Source organism: Cibotium barometz, chromosome 52 (genome assembly GCF_041138505.1).
Source record: "Cibotium barometz isolate CiBa-2024 chromosome 52, ASM4113850v1, whole genome shotgun sequence".
Lineage (NCBI taxonomy): Eukaryota > Viridiplantae > Streptophyta > Polypodiopsida > Cyatheales > Cibotiaceae > Cibotium > Cibotium barometz.
Genome location: NC_141097.1, coordinates 40,562,422 through 40,583,791, shown reverse-complemented (window position 1 = coordinate 40,583,791; position 21,370 = coordinate 40,562,422). Strand labels below are relative to the sequence as shown.

Genomic DNA, 21,370 nt, shown 5'->3' with positions numbered 1-21,370 from the left:
CTTTTATAACACAAGGCAATACAAACACACAAAAAAAAACTGACATACATGATGAACACTTATTACAAATCTTTTTCGAGGGACAACCCAAGCACAAGACCCATGGCACTCACACATAAAAACATAAATATTGATACGAGATTAGATTCCCCCTACAACAGATGGCATTTGCAGGTGCCAGGGCTGGTGCCAAGCTATTGATGCTTGGCCAATCATTTTAGACCCGGGGAAAAGGGCAATGTCCAACAACCCCAATTTTTTAGGGTTTGCAGAGGCTTCAATTTGATGTTAATGGATCAATTTTGCTGAGATCCCCAAATTAATTGAATGCCATGATAACTGGCTAATTGTTGGAAGGGGAAATCGGCTCCACCCACTTGAGTGGGCCCCGGGTGTGTACGAAAAAAAAAATTAGAGAATTATCACCTTGATTTGAAAAACCCAAATTTTCTGCAAGTTCTGACGATGTTGATGCTGATGATGTGGCTGAGAACAAGCACAGAGAATAGAGCTATAGGAGAGGCAACCCACACGGAAAAGATGGCAGCCGAAGGAGAGGTTTGAAAAACAAGGGGACTCAGGTAAGCCTTCCCAGGGCACTGTGTCGTCGAGCCCGGGCACGACGCAGCAGCTCAGCCAGGTACAAAGGGCAAAATTGATGATTATGCTGACGTTTGCAGTCACAGGTACTGGTGCCGAGAGCTGAAAGGCCAAGTAGCACACGGTTCAGACACGGATCACCACAACATACACGATGGGCAGTGGTCAACGGGTCTGCAAGCACCGTGCAGGAGATGCACAGAACAGGGGTGAAGCGTAGCAGCCGAGGGATGTACACCATGGTCGGCAGCAAGATGGTGACACTTTCAGAGGGCAGTTTGGCACATCCCATGGCAGTGACCAGCGCTGCCTTCTTTCTGACTTGCGCTTGTTCGAGCTGCCACTTGTTGTCTTTGAAGGCACAGCGGCACTGTCAGCAAGACACAATGAAGGCATCAACAGACGGCAGCAGCATATTAGGTAGTTGCAGCAGATCTAGGCAGCATCAGCAGCAAGCATAGAAGATGCGACGAGAAGTAGGCTCTAATACCAACTGAAGGAGCTGTAGCTGCCGTATACACGCGATGAGCAGCTATGGGGGATGGAAGATTTCCATGCTGTGTGCAGAGAGAGAAAGAAAGAAAGAAAGAAAGAAAGATTTTATTAACGTCTTCCAAAAGACCGAACTCGGCCTATGAGACAAATCGGTGTACCTGTATGGGGTATCCTCTGTCATCCCAACAAAATGAAAAAATACTGAACTAAAAAGCTGTATCTGGGTGTGCAATAAGTACAATGAGTGGGGGAGGGGATGGAGAGAGAGAGAGAGAGAGAGAGAGAGAGAATCGAGGCTCTTAGAGGAATAGTATTTGCACCACTTAATAAAGCTTGGATTAATTGTGTTAAAGCTTATACCAAGTACATGATTTTTGTAGGCCAAAAAGTAGCCTTATCTTTTGACACATACATAGGACACATGTCACACACACACAAACCTAATGACATGTGGCAACTTTTCTTGTCCAGATTTAAGGGGGTGTTCACATCTAAGCAGATGTTCACACATACCAACACATGAATAAGATTATTCTCACACGCACACAACCCTTTTTCGGGTTGTTCGCACACAGACACAAGCGGGTACACAAACAGGATGGACAGTGGACACACACAGGATGGTACACACACATGGAGCTCCGAAATACCCAACAATAGCTGTTTTGCATTCTATTTTGGAGGAGGAAGTAATCACTTTATGACCACACATTGTCACCATGTCGCAGCACATGGATACTTTTGCTTACGTAGCTAGTTTCGCACAGTTTTTCTTTTCTTTTCAATGGTTCAGGATTCATCATGGACACATTGTACTACTATTTTGGTCTCATAGACCCTATGGGTCTTTTGAAGGCATCAATATATCTTTCTTTCTTTCTCTCCCCACCAGTAGTGATCACATTTCAAGAAGACTTCATGAATCCTTCATTGACTCTTTACTTTTCTTTTTGCTTTATTAGAAGACTCCTTTAAGAAGAAAAGGAAAAAAAAAAGTATCTGAAATTCACTAGCGGTTTCCCCTCACAAGCTTACCAATACAGTTTTGAACAGCAGCACAGTGATGATCATAGCGTTCAATAAATGCATGGCAATAATGGCAATATTTTCCTCTCCAACAAGCATCTGCATGTTACATGTGTTAAAAAAGAATCAAAACATTAAAAACAGAATCGTCATCTTAAAAACTATCTGTGCTTCAGAAACAAAATCCTAAAGGAAGATCCAAAATACACCTTGCAAACTTTCAAAAAATAAGGAATATAAACTTCTTTGAGACATAGTACAGAAAATAAAGAGGACGGAAAGCACCATAAGTTTTTACATCAAAATGCCACCTTTCCAGTGAGTCCTGACAGGAAGTAAACGCCAGAAAATTAAAGATAAAAATGCCCATGCATATGTGTCAAAGAATAGCTGTATAGCATGCTTGAATCCATCCTTATGCAGTGTGCCTACATGTATGTGTGTGTGTGCACACGCGTGCATGTACATGTGTGCTTGTGCGTGTATGTGTGCTTGGCTTGTGGGGGGGCAGAGATGGGGAGGGCTGCTTGAATACTTTTTCTGGAGATTGTGTGCTGGTCAAACATCCCAAAGAGCTAAGCTTTGGCACAAACTTTTGCAGCATCCATGGCTAGCAAATGCATTTCTATGTGCACACTTTAATAATTTGCCATTGTCTAATGACAACACCCGTGGTCAATCACATATGATTGCAGCTGAAAGGGTATCATGGGAAAATGTTGTAATGCCTTATTTCTATAAAAGGCTCCTCTCCATCGTACCCTTTTTGCCCCTCCTTTAGGCGAGGGGGGGATTGTTTTGGTATGCCGATCTAGGCTGTCTTTGTTGCCCAAGGCAGGACCTGACCTCTGAGTCTTTCGCCAAGTTCATGCTTGTTAAGCCTCTGAACCACGCTTTGTTGAGCCTCTAGAGTCTACGCCTTTTGTGCCACGCTCACAGCCTTTGAGCCACGCTTACTGGCCTCTAAATCTGAAGCGGGAACACGTCTTGTGTCTGCTAATGTTGGTGTACGGGACTATCAAAGGCAATGCATGCAACTCGACCATCACTCCGAAGGGGGATTGGTTGGATATTTCGGAGTTAGAGTCTGGAGTCTAGTCTAGTGTCCTTTGTGCTGTGAACACACCTTATTTAGGTTTAGGGTCAAAAGACAAAGGTCTTAGTGCCTATAAAAGCATGTACTTGGGTCCTTCATTCTTTCATATGAGTACCATTCAAGTTGTGCACTCTCTCTCTCTCTCTCTCTCTCTCTCTCTCTCTCTCTCGTGATTGCCATCATGTTCGGCACTTGGGATATCCATTAGGATGGACATGGCTTTGAATGGATCATTCAAAAAGTGCAAGAAAAATTAGATTACTCGCAATCATATACTTGGCCTCTTCATGTGCAGCTTAGAATTGTGCAATCTATTCTCATGGCATACATTCAGTTTTTCTTGCCGCTTCTGATATGGTAAAAAAAAACAGATCGTTGGTTTTATATCACAAAAAATAAAAGTATTATGGACGACAAAGCACTAAGACTTTTAAGTTATGAGAGGGTATGTTCACCCAAAATGCATGGTGAACTATATGTTCCTAATATTCATTTCCATGTATTGGCAAGAAAAGCAACGTTGCTACATACTTTTTTTACATGGTAGCAGCAATGTGTACAAAGTTTCAAACATGCTCATTTGGCAAATGGCAATTACAATATCAGGATATACTATTTGGATATGTGCACGGCAAGATTCTTGGCTGCCCATACACAAGCAGATTGATTGTTGACTAGAAAGAAGTGCTACAATATCTGCATTGATCTCATAGTAACATAAAAACGTGTTTCGCCCTCTCGAAACAGCACAAAACGTTTCTGGCACAAAGCATTTCCAAACAAAATGAAACTTGCCCATGAAACGGTGTTTCAACCAAATGTAAAGTGAGGTTAAAAAAAATGGGCAGAAGGTTTTTTCTTTTTTGCAAATGCGATTTTTGCCATCGTATTCTCCCCTATTGCTGCCCATTTGCCACTTCACGCATCCCACGCTTCTTCCCGGCTGCAGCCTGTTGCTCCACCTCTTCTCCTCATCCAGTCCTCTTCACTCCTTCACTTCTTCTCCTTCACGCCTCCTCTTCCTCTTCCCTTTACTTCTTTTTCTCTTCTCCTCCACAGTCCACCCCTCCTCTTCCCTCCTCTTTCCTCCTCCTCTTTCTCTCCTTTTCTTGCCTTCCAACTTTCTCTCCTTTTCTTCTCACCTCATTCCCTTTTCTCCTCTTCCCTTTCAATTTGTTTCTTTCCTCCTCTCTTTCTCTCCTTTTCTTGCCCAAATTTTGAAAATACCAAAAAACCTACTCCCAAAATCATGAATTTCATACCCACTAGTCCCAAAAAAGTGCATCTTCATCTTTTTGTTGGCTATGTTATAAAATTGGTATGTGTATATAAGAAGTGTCATTTCGAAACCTTTGTGTTTCGTCCAAAGCAGACGAAACAAAACGAAACGAAACCTTCGAAATGACGAAACGGACGAAACATTTCATGTTACTATGATTGGTCTGGAAGGCCTCCACAAATAGGGAATTCATTGAGGCATGAAAATATCCACTAGAGTAGAGCTTTTGCTACTCCACTAACGATTACAACACTTTGACCATCTTATTTCTTGTCTATTAAAGGAATATGCCCTGTGCAGGATGTCATATTTCCTTAGGGACTTGTTTTATCTTTCCCACAGGCTCAAAGGCATCACTTTCGGATCCAACAGCTAGATCAGATACATCTAGATTTGGTTTTCCACTGTTTTTAGTTCTTGTGAGTTATTGAGAAACACTCTCTTGACAGTGTTTCTCTTTGTAGAGTAAAGTAATAGAACAATGGTTTTATAAATAAAAAAAGTGTGTGTGTGTGTGCAGCTTTTCCAACCTTTCACATTAAGTATTGTTATTTTTTCCAACAAGAATGAAAAGAGACACCAAACATCATCATCATTACACCTGCACAAAATTTGTTGGAGCTTGAAATATAATTTTCAATTGTTTCTCCTTCTCTAAAGCCACCTTCTCTGTCCAAACAACTAGAATCCATGCGACCTGGATCACTTGCAATTACCCTGGAACAAATCAAACAGAACTTTGATTCTTATCAAATAATCATAGCACTTGAAAAAAAAAATGTGTATAAGTTCTACAACTTTTGCATATTAACTAGTCAATTATTTATAAAACTAACTTGCATGTGATCTCAGAAAAAATGTTTATACTAAAATCTGGAGTGCACCTGAAAGTCATTTTAACCCTTATGTCTAGAAGCCGTAAATGCTGAAGAAATCAAAGCTATAGGTCAGGAACAGTTTAGACGCGGCCAATTCACCTCATAACATATCGTTTTAGTCAGGGCCATCGTTGAGAAAGCCAAGCATAGGGGGTGTCATTTTAAAGCATTGTGTACACAGCTTAATTAGTTATATATAAGTGAATTGAGGGAGGGCTCATTAGTGGACACTTTGAACCAAGGGGAGAACCCTTGGGAAATCCAGACCTGGAACGGCCATTGCTAGGCTGAAGATAAACAACTGTGAGGTGGGTCCTGGTGGTATGGGATGCTAGGACTTGGGTGATGAGCCATGGCGCAGTGTTGGTCTAGCCTCAGACTCGAGAGTGCTCTTGGATCCCCTCAACTTGCAAACTGGCAAGTAACCTCCAGGTGCAGCATTAGAGTGGCTGTCTGATTAGACTCGTTAGATCAATGCCATGTGTACATTTTTTGTCAGAATGTTGCATGGGTACAAAGGGAAAACTCCATCATCCAAATCATTTGCTTCATTTGCAACATCTTGGGGTCTACCATAGAAGTTGTAATTGTCCCACATTGGTGCTAGTGAGAATAGGTTTCCTCTTTCAAAACTTCCTCTTCCTGATTACTATACCAGACTATGCACAGTCTCTAAGGTAACCTGAGCTATGAATTATCCCAATAACCAGGCTCTAATACCAATGTCATGTGTGCAAGCCTTGCTTTGCTTTGATATCAATGTCTAAAGAAGACCTTTGTTTTGTGATGATACCAATGCAAATGCACTCAATGTTCCATGGACCTAACTAATATCATTAGCCTTGATACCAACCAATGTAAACGTACCCAAAGTTACATAGGCTTGAAAGTTATCCTTCAAACTTTGGACTAGCCTCATGAACCTACTGAACAACTAGCTACCTCACTTGTTGCCTGGCCAGCTGCCCAACCTGCTGAATCTGCCCGACCTGTCCACACTTAACCGTGCTGTGCAGATGGGCTGCCTAGCTCCCTCATTCGAATGCCTTGCCTACTGGCTATTCTATCTACATGTTTGGCCCCTGTCACTAGGCCTAATATGCTGTCAAGACATCTATACAAATGCCAACTTCAAGTGCGTTACAAAATCAAGCCAAGTTTATGCACGTACAACTTCTTGGGCTTAGCCTGCCTATCCTAATGGCAACAAGAGACTTGTCCCTCGTCTAGGGCTCACAAAATACACAATTCATATCACTAACTTAAAACTTGCGCTTTCTAGTCTTGTCATGCCACCCTTAAGTGCAGTGGGTGCACGTGACATCAGGAAAATCTATCTCTCTTTGGAGACAGACGTGAAAACGAAAAAAGCGTGTATTGTGGGAAAACATGTCAACCTAGAATTCGCCCAAACTTTTTAGGCTAAAAAATTGGTATTTTTAAGTTTTTTCTTCACAATTTCATGCATCTTCTTTCTCCTTGTTACAAACCATTTCACCCCGCTATGTGCAGCCTAATTGTTAGGGATTCTCACAACAAAAACTCCTTCCAAGATCTCCTAAACATAGGACAAGCACAAGATTAGCCAAGATTAAGGTTCCACATGTTAGCTCACCACCAAAGCATAGATCCCATACAACACAACACAACATCTCCCCCGAGCATAGGGACTAATGCTCTGCCCATACGGACTCACACCAGTCAACCCAGGCGTCCCATACAATTAGGACTTGCCTAAGAGGCCATGTGGATCGTCTACCTCACGAATGGACAATCCGGAGTGAATTGCATCCATGGTCTAGGCACATACCATCTTGTCACATGACAAAACAATAATCCACTCTATAGGCTCGTCCCGCTTATAAAGTCACTTCACAAGTTATAAATAGCTAAAACTTATGGGATTACTAACTTATGAGCCTTAGCCACTATAATCACTCTACTTTCTAACCTTTTAGGTCCCCTACTAACACAAGATTAGCCAATCTAACCCTTAGGTTAGCCTCAAGTACATAATATACTTCCCTTCTTCAAGCATTTACATCCTCATAAATGAATCTAAGATATCCAACAGGCAACCCGACCCCCTCATTGAGTTAATATATACCTTATCTTTTCACAATCCAACAATCATATACAAGCTCAAATCAAAGCTTCTACCTCCTGAAAATCCTATGTGAGATGTTGCTCATGTGGAACAAAAGAAAGAATCCTCAACCACCACAGGTTCCCAAGTTAAAACCCTCAATCTCCAATCTTTCCTTGAGTCAATACCCTTAGAAAATTGATCACTGAGGGCAGGGGAAGGTACACCTTCCTGAGGCCAAGAAAGCAAACTATAACTATCGGGAAGCCTAAGACACGTGCCATGCCAGGGGGTCCGATGTTGGGTCGAAGTCGTGCTTCCATCTCGCAAAGAAGGCCTGGGCCATTTGCGGTGCAACGGGGCTCAGCTGCATGACCCAATCCGATGCTACAAGTGAATCAAACTCCACCTGGAAGCATCCGCGCCCAAGAGGATGAATATCAGTAATCATTCCCGTCTTCCCAAGGCTAGCCTACAGAAAATTCCTGAGTTGCCGCACGCCGGGCAGCTACCCACAATCTTGCACATGAAGGTAAAGGCCTCTAGGGAGGCAACTGTTGATGTGAGGAGCTGGAGGTCCGCTTCAGAAAAAGATGGGCAAGGGACAGCGGCCTTGGCCAGGGATGACAGAGCTATTGCCATGGATTCCTCCTAAAAGGAGAAGACCACAAGAGCCAAACTTTGCCGAAAGAACCAAAAAACCCCAACGCCGGAAGAAGACAAGAGAAGAACAGGGTCTCGAGAGGCGCGGCAACGGCGGGACAACTGGCAGCTTCGACCGCAAAGGAGGGATGGCGGTGAAGAGCAACGAGGAGGCTGGGGTGCAGAGCCTGGCAAACGGCGGGGGAAGGCGGGCAGATTTATGGAGTCAAGGGCAGGCAGGTGGGCAGGGGGCAAAGGCGGCAGGCGGGAGGCAGCAGGCAGCAGGCGAAGGAGGCTGGAGATTTATGGAGTCTAAGGGCAGGCAGGCGGGCGGGGGGCAAAGGCGGCAGACGGGAGGCAGTAGCCAAAGGGCGGGCAGGCGGGAGGGGGAGGGGCAGCGGGTGCACGAAGGTAGGCAGCAGCAAGGGAACAAAGACAGGCCAGAGCACAGTGGGCAAAGGGGCTGAAGGCGCGCAAAGGTGGGAGCACAAGCTGTGCAGGGAGGGGGGCCGACAAGGCAAGGCACAGGTGTTGGGGTTGATTGGGCACACCTTACCTTAAGAACAATCATCTTTAAGGAATCAAAGATCCACACCGTTATTTTAAAAGACCTAGTGGCTCACACAAAACGATGCATAAAACTCTCTACCATCAACCTTACTATGGCTGCTGACTGTGTAAGACTAAGAAGAAAGACATGTATAAGTTGTTTGCGACTGTTCCTTCAGGGAAAGCCCTACCTAAAATTGACTTTAGCACTATGCAATGCATGGATTTACTCGTTAGGCACTCTAAGCTTGATGTGCGACTCAGAGTGCATAACATTTCTGTGTAAAAAGTCTGTCAAGGATGCCAAAAAGAAAGGAAACAAAAGCAGAAGAAAGTATAAAAATACTTCCTACTTTCATCTACCTTTAGAGACACAAAGACTGCAACAAATGAAGTTTGTTTAGTTATTTGGGTGTTCACCTCATCAAATAGAACCCAAAAGCACAGGATAAGGTGAGAAATGCTATGCTCAAATTCGCACTCACAACTGCAAAATGCATAACAAATTGAGTCAAGCAACACAAACCAACATCCTTAGTCACATACAAAACAAGTAATTTTTGTTGACATTTACAAAGCCCATGAGCTATCAGTCACAATCTAAAAACCACGATGAGTATGTTATAATCTTACCCCTCATCTGTCCACAACAGGACTTTCCTTTGACCTTTGTTAAAAGTTTAACCATATTCTACCAAGGGTTAAACATTGGCTTCAAATTCTGCTCTTCAATGTTTTCTCTATACAACTCTCAAAGTTCACACAACTCCAAATTCCCCCTCTCAATGGCACAATAGCAAACAAGCTAGGCCTCATAATGTCGTCTTATTCACAATGAAGTTATAAACCACTCAACATATAAAAAAAGCACACCATACATATTGACATATCACATGAAATAATGCATAACCACACATGGTTGTCAGAATACCCAGCGGAGATGATGACCAGATCTGGGAACACAATGCAGAAAATCACAGCACAAGAGAGAGAGAGAGATAGAGGCATGTAACTCTGCTCTATATACACAAAAGAATCCCGGAATACTACAATGGTGACAAGGGGGCTGGGGGCCATTTTATATGGCCCCCCCAACAGCCGTCGGCCTGCTGTAGGGCAGCCGACAGGACCACAAAACCCCACGACTGCTGAAATGCACAGTCGGCCAGCAGCAGGGGGGGTCGGCCAGCATCAAGGAGGTCCACGACTTGTGCAGAGCAGTCGGCCACCTCCAGTGTCTCCACAGATGCAGTCAGCCAGGTTCAAGGTCCTCCTGCCACTACAAGACTGCCTCCCATGCCACAGAAAAATAGGGAAAAATGGGGGAAAAATACGGGGAGTGAGGAAAAATGATAAGACACCTGCAAAGGGCGGGCACACCCACAACAGAGGCCCTGGTGTATATGTATAGACAAGAGATGACTTCTAACACCCCCTCTCAGCTCCTGGCTGTGAAACCAACCACAGGGAGCTGGGATGCCGCCTGAGCAAATCCTGAGATAGCGACTTCATGAAGAGGTCCACCGTACTGTCCTCCATCGAACAGAACTCTAGCAAGATGTCAGCAGCAACGATCTGTTCACGAACAAAGTGCCTTTGGATGACCATGGGTTCCTCCACTAGAAGCCCAATCCTGCAATGCAACCTCTGCATCCTCACCACCTCACAAGGTGGCATCACAAGCAGCCCGGTACTCTACCTCTGTCATCGACAAGGCAAAAGATGACTGCCTCTTACTGCTCCATAAAACTGCTCCTGGGCCTGAAGTAGATCTCCTCGTGTCCGCATCTCCTCCCCGAATTGAGTCACTCCAACCGTGGAGTCGGACTCCATCAATCAATCCCCCTCCTGTGTAAAAGAGTCCATGATCCTTTGCATGTCGCAAAAACCACAGGATACGCAATCCTGCCTACCAAAGAGTCATCTGCAACCATGAGCTCAACTGCCTCATCAAGAAGCTCCCGTCCAATCTGGTGTCCATCAACCAGATCAATGAACCATTCTGCTTCTGAGCCAAAGAGGGCATCACATTGCTCACAAGGATCAACACCTATTACGGTGCAAAACCAAGTCTTGTTAAACCTGCTGAAGACCACGCAAGGCCTTTCTGAAACCTGTCAACCACCCCCTCTGAATCCGGAACCACAAAGCCTAGAGAAACCACCTCCTTCTGCAAGTAATCAACTGCCACCTGCCTGGCTTTCCAAAAGGTCGCCGTGGAAAGAACATCCTCATCTACAGGAGTTTCTTTGTCCCGAATACTACGAGACATCAGAGCATAAGTTACTTGTTCAATTTCCTCTGACTAACGAACACAAGAACCACCAACATCAATACTGGAAAGTTCCTGCAAAAACTGCTGCCATCAACTGGCAAGCTATCCACCATTTGGTCCCGAAAAGCCTGCACTTGCAGCGTATCCACACTTAAGTGGCCATTACCAGACTGCCACTCATCACAAACCTGAGGACCTGGGAGAGAGAGTGCTGAAAGCTTGTAAACTCCATTCTCCACTCCGCCTTCCCAAACTACCTGGCCTGTTGCTTTGTCCCGGAGAGCAACAAAATGCTCATCAAACTCCACCCGTACGCCAGTCTTGCAAACCTAATGCACTGACAACAGATGAAAACCAAGTGACGGAACATATAACACCTGGGAGGAATGCTTCCCCCCTCTGCCATCGGTAACTATCTTCATCCTGCCCTCACTGAACTAGGATAGTGGATGTATCCCCAGTAAGAATGTGACCAAAATACTTGCAGAGATCCTGTAAATCTAAACGGGAAGGAGTCATGTGCCTGGAAGCACCACTGTCTAGAATCCACTCCCGAGTATCCGTTGCGGAGAATCCTCCAACCTCCTCCCTGCCTGAAGAAAATAAAACATCGGTGTTCACCACCTCCAGGTGCACAAAAGCCGGAGTCTTCATGATTGTTGAGGAATCTTCACCCTTCTCGGTCTTCCGCTTGGGACACTGCCTCCAGTAGTGGCCTTTCTCGCCACAATCATTACAGGTCCTCTCTGCCTTTAGTATCTCGCGGTCAGTAACGGACTTCTTCTCAGAAGACTTCTCCGATGAAGCCTTCCCTTTGCCCGTGTTACGGCCTTTCGATCGTTGGCCAGTTAAGGCCTCCGAACCTCCACCTTGAGGAGGGTTCGTGAATCGTTCCTCCTGGTCCAAAACTATGGGCACAAGCTCCTCCCACGTGATGGTGCTGAGCCTGCCATTGGTAATCAAAGACGAGTAAAATGCTGAGTACTGAGAGGGCAAGTGTGACAGCAACGTTATGGCCATGTCCTCTAACGATATCTCCTTCCCAGCCTGAAGAACTTCCTGCTGAAGAGCCTGCAGCTTGTTAATATGCTCCCGCATCGTCAACGACTTTGCAGGGCTCATAACCCACATCTGTACTTCCAAGGAAATCCTCTTCATGGGCGATACCCGGTTGTAAAGAGAAGCCAAATGCTGCCATATACCTCTGGCCAGCGTCATATGCTTTACATGATTCATTACCTGCGGTGTGCAGTTGAGAAAGATAAACGAACGAACCTTGGCGTTGACACGATCCCACATCTGTGCCTGTGCCTCCCGGTCCCTTCGGACTCCCCTTCCTCTACTTTCGGCCGTGAAACCCCAACAACGACGAAATCAACGAGGTCGTAAGACTCCAAAACAGATTCCATCATAACTTTCTATATGCCGTAGTTGTTCCCGTCCGACTGACGGTCCACCGGGAACGTGGGGAGTGTCGGGATCTTCACATGCCTCTCGGCCATCTCTAACAGATCTGCCATTGCAGGGATGTACTTTGAAAAAAGGGTGGGTGGGTGGGAACAAAGAAGAACTTAAACCTGCAAGTGGCTGTCCAGCTAATCAACCCGCCGTCCTCTTGCTTCTCCTCTTCCCGAACAGTCCAGAACAGTCCACCAATCAGCAACACAACAATCCCCCTCTTGCTCACACAAATCCCAAGAACTATCTAGAGCCTAGGCTCTGATACCATGTCAGAATACACAGCGGAGATGATGACCAGATCTGGGAACACGAGAGCAAAACGCAATGCAAAAAATCACAGCACAAGAGAGAGAGAGAGATAGAGGCATGTAACTCTGCTCTATATAAAAGAATCCCGGAATACTACAATGGTGACAGGGGGGCTAGGGGCCATTTTATATGGCCCCCCAACAGCAGTCGGGTTGCTGTAGGGCAGCCGACAGGACCACAAAACCCCACGACTGCTGAAATGCACGGTCGGCCAGCAGGGGGGGTCAGCCCAACATCAAGGAGGTCCACGACCTGTGCAGAGCAGTCGGCCACCTCCAGTGTCTCCACATATGCAATCGGCCAGGTTCAAGGTCCAGAGTTAGAGACGGGTGGATGCCGGTTGCGGTTGGGAGGTGAGCTAGCCTGCTACCTCATGATTTGGTTTCGTGCTAACCATGTTTTCAACAGTGTTTAGGGCAGATTTTGGGAAGGACTTCACAATTGGTATCACAGCAATCCTAACGCAAAGGTTGAAGAGGTATGTGTGTCTAGGCGTTATAGATGTTACGAGATTTCCAAGTCTCTTTCTCTAGAAACAAATTGCTTTGTTGAAGTTGCACAAGGATATGTTGGCATCAAGGTTGGTGTTGGTTGTGTGTAAGAGAGATGGGAAAGAAGTGTTGCTTTGTATGTGTGTTAGGTTTAGAGCGTGAGTACCCGATTGAGGTAGAAGGGGGGGTGGCTGAGGCGGGGCAGACCAAGGCCCATGGCAACCAGCCACAGCCACCTAAGGGCAGGCCAAGCTTGGCTACCCTAGGCAAGCCAGTTGTGGCCAGTTGTGGAGCACAGTCGCCGCCTACACCAACCCCAACGAATAGGCTGGCAGCGCCTAGAGAAGGCCGAGCAGGGCACAGCAGAGGTGGCAGCAGCTGTGCGCGTAGAAGAAAACCAGCAAGCCGCCTTTGTTTTCAGAAAACAACTCAAGTAATTTTGGCATGAAAAAGCAGACGTTTTGCTAAAAATACTCACTGGTTTGTTTTTAGAAAGAAAAAAAAAAGCAGCATCTTTTTTTTCCTGCTTTTTTTTTGTGTAAGTCGAGTAAAAGTGCATGAGGCTTTTTTTTCATAAAACTACAAAGCACATTAGTTTTCTAGAAGCAAGAGAGGGGGGTTGCTCATTAGTTCTCCACACGAGAAGTGTGAATCTGCTTCCTCAAGAGGGCTGAAAGAACTCAGCCAGCTTCCAAGACAGGATTTGTACTAGAGATCATGGGAGAGCGGGATCTTACAGCACTTCATCTCTACACTCAACACAGGAGATTTTCCTTGAGCAGCAGCACATCAGCTTCGAATTATCATTGCTGATGAAGCAAAATGATGGACGAGAATGTTCATCTTGACAATGACCACAGTATGATGACTTGGTCACTGAAGTAGACTTTGACACAAGGATGACCTTGCTTGAGCAGCAGGTTTTAAACCTTACTAAGACCATTGTTGTTATGCAAGCAACATTGGCGGGTTTAGTGACAGTAGGGGGAGCTGGGACAACATTGGTTGCACCCTCTTTTACTCCAAAGCCCTATATGGGGGAGAAAAAGCAAAAGACAAAGGAGACAGTTGACTCATGGCTTCACAAGTGGGTTACACATTTTGAGTTCCATCCTTCCCTGAGGACAAGAAGATACAGATGATGCACGAGTTCCTGAAAAGAATAAGCCCTTAGCTAGTGAAAAGAATTACGAGTGAAGCCCACGACGTGAGTAGATTTTAAGAGAGTTTTTTGAGAAGAGTTCCTGTGGGCCGATGATGAGTATGCCATAGACTATAGTGTCCAAGTTTAAAAACTTGGAAATGAAGAATATGACTTTTGACACATATCTACAGAAATTTAGAGAGTCGCAGGCTCTCGCAACTCGCATGGATCCTTTCACTAATTTGGAATTCCTTGTGGATGGATTGCCCAATGGATATCAGCCCCAAATCAAGAATAATCGAAGCAAAGCAATGGATGATGCCATCCGATATGCTACGATTTATGAGAGTCCATGGCGAAGAAACAACCAAAGAAACCCCAACAACCCTCATTGATAGGCCAAGCATGATCCTAGTGTAAACAAAAGTTTAAGCATGGGAAGACTTCACAGACTCCCCAAAGTCAATCACAGACTGTGGGTGACCCCAATTCAAGAAATCAAAGAAAACAGAGCAGACACTTCACACATTAAGGAGGGTCGGTGCTTCACTAATGGTCAACAAGGGCACATGAGGATGAACTCCCCGCAGTCGAAGGGTAAGTGACAATCAAAGGGAGCCCATGCAACCAAGGCTAAAGGTAAAATTACTTCCGTACATACCATTGTTTTAGATCATAGTTCTTGCAAGGGTTGTAGCTTCAAGCCTTAAACATGAAAGTTCTCAGTCCTACGGACCTAATACGGATGTATGGATCAAGCACGGAAAAAATTGTACACATTCTTTTCGACCCTAGGAGTACTCACAACTTCATGAAGGCCAAGCTTGTGCAAAAGTTGGGAATGGAGAGACAGCCAAGTGATCGTCGCCAGTATCATGTTGACACGTCGTCACACAACAATTTTGGGATCGGTGGATGTCTCAGTTGCCTATAACTATACAGAGCTACTCGGAGCTACTAGATTTCATGATTATGAAACTGAATAGAGTAGATGGTATTATAGGAAAAGAGTGGTTTCATAACCAAGATGTATAAATAGATTGGAAGGATCATAAGCTATCTTTCGTCATTGACAGTGTCCAATTTTGTCTACAGGGTGATTTTGATGTTCCATCCACTATTCTTGTAAACTCTCAGTTAATGTAATATAGTAAAATATTCAAATTATGAAGTGTTTCAATGTATTCTAGATACACCGTACCATGACATCTCATGCTGATTGATTGAGTTTAATTCAGTTAGTCTTGATGAGCAACCAAGAGAAGTATCTTTTGGGGCACCAACCTATGGTTATGTGGGACCATCCTATACTCAGGTACCTCCCAGAGTTGAACCCAGGCACACGGCCACAATGGCTCCCAAGCCAATAGTAGAACCAGCTGAAATAAGGGCCAAAACTCACATAGCCCATGAAATAAGGCGAACTACAAAAGTCGTTCTTGGCACTAGTCAGACCCATAAAGGGGGTCAAAAGAAGAAGTGAAGACTTCATAACAAAAGAAAAGAGTGTAGTGAAACTTTCCTTGTTAGACATAGGAGCAAGTCAAAAACTTGATGTCCTATGAGACTTGGACCTCATTGGAAAAACTAGTCCTTAAGCCTATAAAGGCCTTAGTGCAAACCGTTTCAAGACTGTGTACAATTGAATATGAAGGATCTGTTAAGCTTGATTTCCACATCAACTCTTATCCCATGGAAGGTAGTTTCTTTGTCATGACTGCACGGACTATGCTAGAAGAAATCATCCTTGGAAGAGGATGGATATACAAACATGACCGTAGAGCACTGACTGGAGGGCAAGGACCGCAATCATCAAATTTGAGCAGCTGACCATTAAAGTTCTTCTCGCAGAAGGAGAACTATGACAAATCTCCTTAGAGATCCATAAATTCCATTGCCGTAAACACTAGTCATTCTAGACACTCCTTGCACTCCATCACCAATCACTCCATCATTCTAGACACTCCTTGCACTCCATCACCAATCACTCCAAGTGAAATATCTCCTCTACCTTTTAGAGAACATCAAGGCAGAGTTTGCCGATGTTTTCCCCAGTTGAGTTACCTCCTGGTCTTCCACCCAATCGATCGATTGATCATAAAATTGATTTAGTTCCACCGTCTCACCCTGTGAGCATTACGCCTTTACACAATGAGCTAGCTGGAGGATGTTGGGCATTTTCTGCCCTCTTATCCCATTAGCCACAGCTAGAAACCACGCTAGGTGATGTCGACTATGTGGTCCAAAACCATTAAACGACGACACTTTTGGCGATCTTGCTCGAAACCTGTCTGACTCAAGGGTGACCAGCTAGCTAAGAGAATGACTTCTAGGAAGGGTGACTGCTAGATTGGTTGCTGTGAATATAGCAACGGGGAGGTTTGGAGGGACTGCACATGCAGGAAGAACTGAGGGAAGTAGCCTGATCGATTGTGAAGAGAGTAGGATCATTGTGTCTGAATAGAAGCCTTGGCAACGACAAGTGGTTCTTAGAAGCTATGCATATGAAAGCCGCATGGAGGATAAGAGACACTCATCTAGAGCAATGCGTTATCGACGCAGGTAGCCAAGACGAAGCAAAAATGGTGGTGTGCCAGTGCATGCTAATCAGCTCTAGGGAGAAGGCATGCAATAGCAGGAGCAGCAGCAACAAGAAGTTGTGAGGGAGGGTGAATTCCAAGATCAAGAGGAGCAAGACCGAGGAATTCAAGATAATCAAGAAGTTCAAGAAGGACAAGGCAATGATAAAGAACAACTAGAGCACCAGAATAGAGGACAAGAAGATCAAAGGGAAGCCAGACAACTTCGACCAATGGCACTAAAATACCCAAAGTTCAAGGGAAAGAGTGATGACGATCCGGATGCTCACGTCTTCTCATTCGAAACCACATTTCTAGCCACGAGAGCTCCAATAACCCAAAAAATAGAGTTCTTTGCAACAACAGAGTGACAAGGCTAGTTGGTATGCACAGTATGGTCTGGATCACTTTCAGATGTTTGATGAGCTCAAGAATACCTTCCTAAAGAGATTCCGAAAGGACAAGACGACAATAGAAGTGTTGGTGATGCTGCAAGGACTCACTCAAAAGAAAAGACCCACAGAAGACTATGCTGCTAAGTTCAAAGAACTCTTGATGATAATGGATCAAGCTGGCAAGCTTGCAGCAGCTACCCTAAGCCAATGGTTCGTGGGAGGTTTGCGGACAACGTTCGAGAATGAGGTGGCATCATCTAATCTGGAAACTCTAACATTTGAACAAGTAGTAGTAGGAGCAATGAGAGCAAAAAGGATCCTAAGTAAAAACAAGGAAGAACCTAAAGAGAAGAAAAAGAAGTCTAAGGTAAGGAGAAAGAAAAAGAATCCTCAGTGTGAGAATCTGATGAAGACACTTCTGACTCAGACTACAGTTCAAATTCGGATACTGAAGATGAGTGGAAACCCCGAAAGAAGAGAGGCAAGCTACAGGCAACGGATGGAGGACATGCAGTGCAAAATGGATCCGGACCAAGGACGTATGTCTGGTGTACAAAGTGCAAAAATCAAGGACACACTAAGGAGGAGTGCCAGCTTCGCCCTGCTCGGCTATGCGACATCTGTAACAAGACCAACCACACCACTCACAACTACTACTATAGTACTAGGAATAAGAATTCTAGGGTAACGGAGAGACAACAACGCCAACAACCGCCCACTAGTCATCAATTAGGTAGCTGTTGCACCTCAAAATAATCGCCCTTATGGAAGAGGGGCTAAAGGTGGAAGGTTTGGCCACAGAGAAGTAGGATTAACCTGCTATGTAGTTCCAAGAGGACCAAATCCGATTGTGAACATGGTTAAAGCGGATGCTGCACCCAAGAGAGTGCAAAAAAAGCCCCCAAGAGTTTAGTAGTGACAAGGTCACAAGGATCTAGAAAAGACATGGCAGAGAAAAGAGTTGATTCAAAAACACAGACAAAGCCAGAACAATGGTGGGGGCAGAAGAAAGTCCGCGAGCAAGTCACCAAGCTGGTGCAGAATGCAGAAGGAGTGATCTGGACAATGCAAGAAAACCCACGCCTACAAGGGCAAGCTATAGGAAATCCGGACAAGACCACTCTGGCCAAGAAGAAAGAAGAAATTGTTGCAGGCAAGATGAAAGGATGCAAGATAGCCCGGAGCAACCCAAATTGTCGAAGCCTCCTTGCAACGGAATCCAAGTGGTGAATACCAAAGGCAAGAAGCAAATGGAGTGTAGACCGGAAATGGGGAGGAAAGAAGAAACCCCGAGCAACGGGAGCCAAGCAAGCAAAAGACTAGCGGGACTGGTGTAGGGTATGAGCTATGGACCTGAGCAAAATAAGGCTCAACATCACTCTGGACTAATTCCTAAACCTGGTGCCTAATTACAGGTAAAAACTGCTCCAAAAGATAGTATCCACACAAAGAAGCTGGTGGAACTCCCAAGCATCAATAAAGAGACACTAGCCACAGACTGCAGGAATTTGGAGAGAGTACAAGATTGCAACACTGCATAAGAGGACACGTGGTGTCCTAAGTAATCCTGGATGGGGGATCTGGAGTGAACATAATGTCAAAGGGGCTAGCAAAAAAGTTGGGAATTACAACAATGCAACCAACCCTGCTCCAAGTGCAAATGGCGGATCGAAGGAGGGTCCAGCCAGTTTGCATTGTCAGGGGAGAAGAACTTGAAATAGCAAGATGCAAATTTCTTGTGGTAATTACTGTCCTAAAAATGGCAGAAATATTAGGAGCCCAACCTATGCTTTTAGGAAGGCCGTGGCTTAGGAGCTAGAGGATCAAGCACTACTGGGAAACTGACTGGATTTTAAAAAGAAGGTCAAGGTGCCAGTGGTAGCCAAGGATAAAATGAAGCTGGTCAGCCAGCCTTTGCATGCAGCAGCGTTGAACTACCTAGAAGGCATAGGAAGAGCAAATCCTGAGAGAAAAACCAGACTTACTCTCTCTGTTTGAGGTAGATGTGGAACAGTGGTGGTCGTTAACTGCGAGATGGTCTAGTGATCTTAAGGCCCAAACCAGCTCCCTACACAATTGCTCCTAAGCAATTCAATCGTAGCTCTTTTCAGCTCCAATGATGTCATCCAAGGTTGCTTATATCTTTGTTGCAGCAAGATGGGGGGGTATAAATTTATATCCTCTGTTGTCCTCTGTCTCTAGCTGCTAAGTGGGTTTGGAGGTATGAAGCTTGGGAGTAGAAAGCAGAGGCTATCGTTCCAACCTTGCAGTTTCATACAAAATGCTCTAATTTGTGGCATGTTTTTATGGTGCAAATGGAGAATTCCAGTCTGCATATCTCCACTGAATCTGGACCAATGTGTTTATACTCTCATATAAGTGTAGCATGCAGATTTGCAATGTGTTTTTGAAAGCATACTTGCAATTATAATGGACGTATGCGCTCATCTAATTATAAGCCCTGACATATCCTTTCTTCTTTCTTCATCTGTATGAGTGCCTTTTATACCTTAGAAAGGAGATTCAAGAGGAGTGGTTTATGATATACCTGGGAGAAGCTTGACTATGTACGTCAATACTGCGGTAGCGAAATGGCCCAGGACAGAGGCGTAGGCAGGAGCGCTCCCGCATGAGCTGTGCCTGTGCCTACGCCTGCAACAGTAGAAACCGTACAAGGGGAGGAACGCAACGAGGAGAAGGAGCACGAGGGTGGAGGAGGGGGAGCGATTATGGCAGGCGTGAGCGACGATAGCCACTGCGCTGTAAGTGGCGGGGGGTTTGAGAGCAGAGAGAACAAAGGCAATACAAAGTCGCCACTTGCTTTCCATTCAAATTCGATTTTAAGTATCCATGGGAAGGGATCCTTGTACAGAGTAGAAGGGAGAGAAGAGGGAGGCGGCTGTATTTTGACTCTACAACTCGAAAAAAAAGGTACGCTTCTCATGAGTTAGTAACGTACAAAATGTGCATGTATAATTTGTGCGTGTGTGTGTTTTGGTATGGTTCTTCCCTTTGACGTAGCCAGTTTTAGGGAAGATCCACCCAACTCAATATGTGTTTTGGTATGGTTCTTCCCTTTGAACTTTGACGTAGCCAGTTTTAGGCATGCTTTGTACTCAATATGTGTGCAAAATGTATTTCTGTCGCGATTATTTAATAAAATAGAATGTTGGATTAAGGTTTCTAAGGTAGGTGTGTGTGTGCTTTCATGGTTGACACGTGTGAATGTGGAGCGTTTGTCGTATGGTCAAAGTAATGTATTAAGGGAGCGTTTTGGGGTCACATCAAGCCAAAGGGGAGGAATTCCTTGGGTCCAACAGTGGGAGAAAATACTCCTCCACAAACTCCATGGTGTACTTGGTTTCTAGCGACTAAGTGTCCATTGTGGACTTGGTGTGCATAATATGAAGTCTCTATGGTAGACTTGACTGGAGGAGTATTTGTCCAAGTGTCTGTAATGGACTTGGGTATTCCACCATGTACACTTACACTCTAAGGCACATAAGTCTCCATGGTAGGCTTGGGTGAATGTATGGAGGAGTATTTGTCTAAGTGTACATGGTGGACTTGGGAATTCCATCATGGACACTTACACTCTTAGGTGCATAAAGTTCACCATGGGGTACTTAGGCATTTACACTCCATGGTAGGCTTGGGTGAATGTATGGAGGAGTATTTGTCTAAGTGTACATGGTGGACTTGGGAATTCCATCATGGACACTTACACTCTTAGGTGCATAAAGTTCACCATGGGGTACTTAGGCACTTACACTCTAAATCTTACAAGTCCACCACAACACTTACACTTTGTCCAATGCACCTAACTCCACCACAAAAACTTAGACCATGGAGTCCGTACCACCTAAGTCAATTATTCTAAGGTTGCTCCCTTTGAATTTCCTAGCAAGGGCCGGTTTGATTCCCTCTTAGTACATTCATGAATTGTTGTAAATACATGGGATAGGTGTTGGACCTAGCTAGGGTGTGTGCATCAGAGGTCGATTGAATGCCTTATAAAATTTATAGCTCTGTTAATTGGTGAATTTGAAGCTTGGAGAACCATGG

The 21,370-nt window shown here is 44.8% G+C and overlaps 1 protein-coding gene across 9 annotated transcripts in view; it reads right to left on the bottom strand.

Moving 5' to 3' along the window:
* Positions 1-20,273, bottom strand: part of LOC147609119 (uncharacterized) — a 38,585-nt gene extending 18,312 nt beyond the window's left edge. Inside the window, exons 1-5 of one of the 9 annotated variants that reach the window (XM_086788494.1) lie at positions 19,854-20,273; positions 9,072-9,138; positions 5,096-5,213; positions 2,407-2,446; positions 2,131-2,220 (exon numbers count right to left, since the gene is read on the bottom strand). In XM_086788494.1, coding sequence (XP_086644620.1) covers positions 2,131-2,220; positions 2,407-2,446; positions 5,096-5,213; positions 9,072-9,138; positions 19,854-20,133 — 595 coding nt within the window. In that variant the 5' untranslated portion in view covers positions 20,134-20,273. The remainder of the gene's footprint in view (positions 1-2,130; positions 2,221-2,406; positions 2,447-5,095; positions 5,214-9,071; positions 9,139-19,853) is intronic. The other 8 variants (XM_086788497.1, XM_086788496.1, XM_086788495.1 and 5 more) reach the window with 8 other exon arrangements.
* Between the last annotated feature and the right edge of the window lie 1,097 nt (positions 20,274-21,370).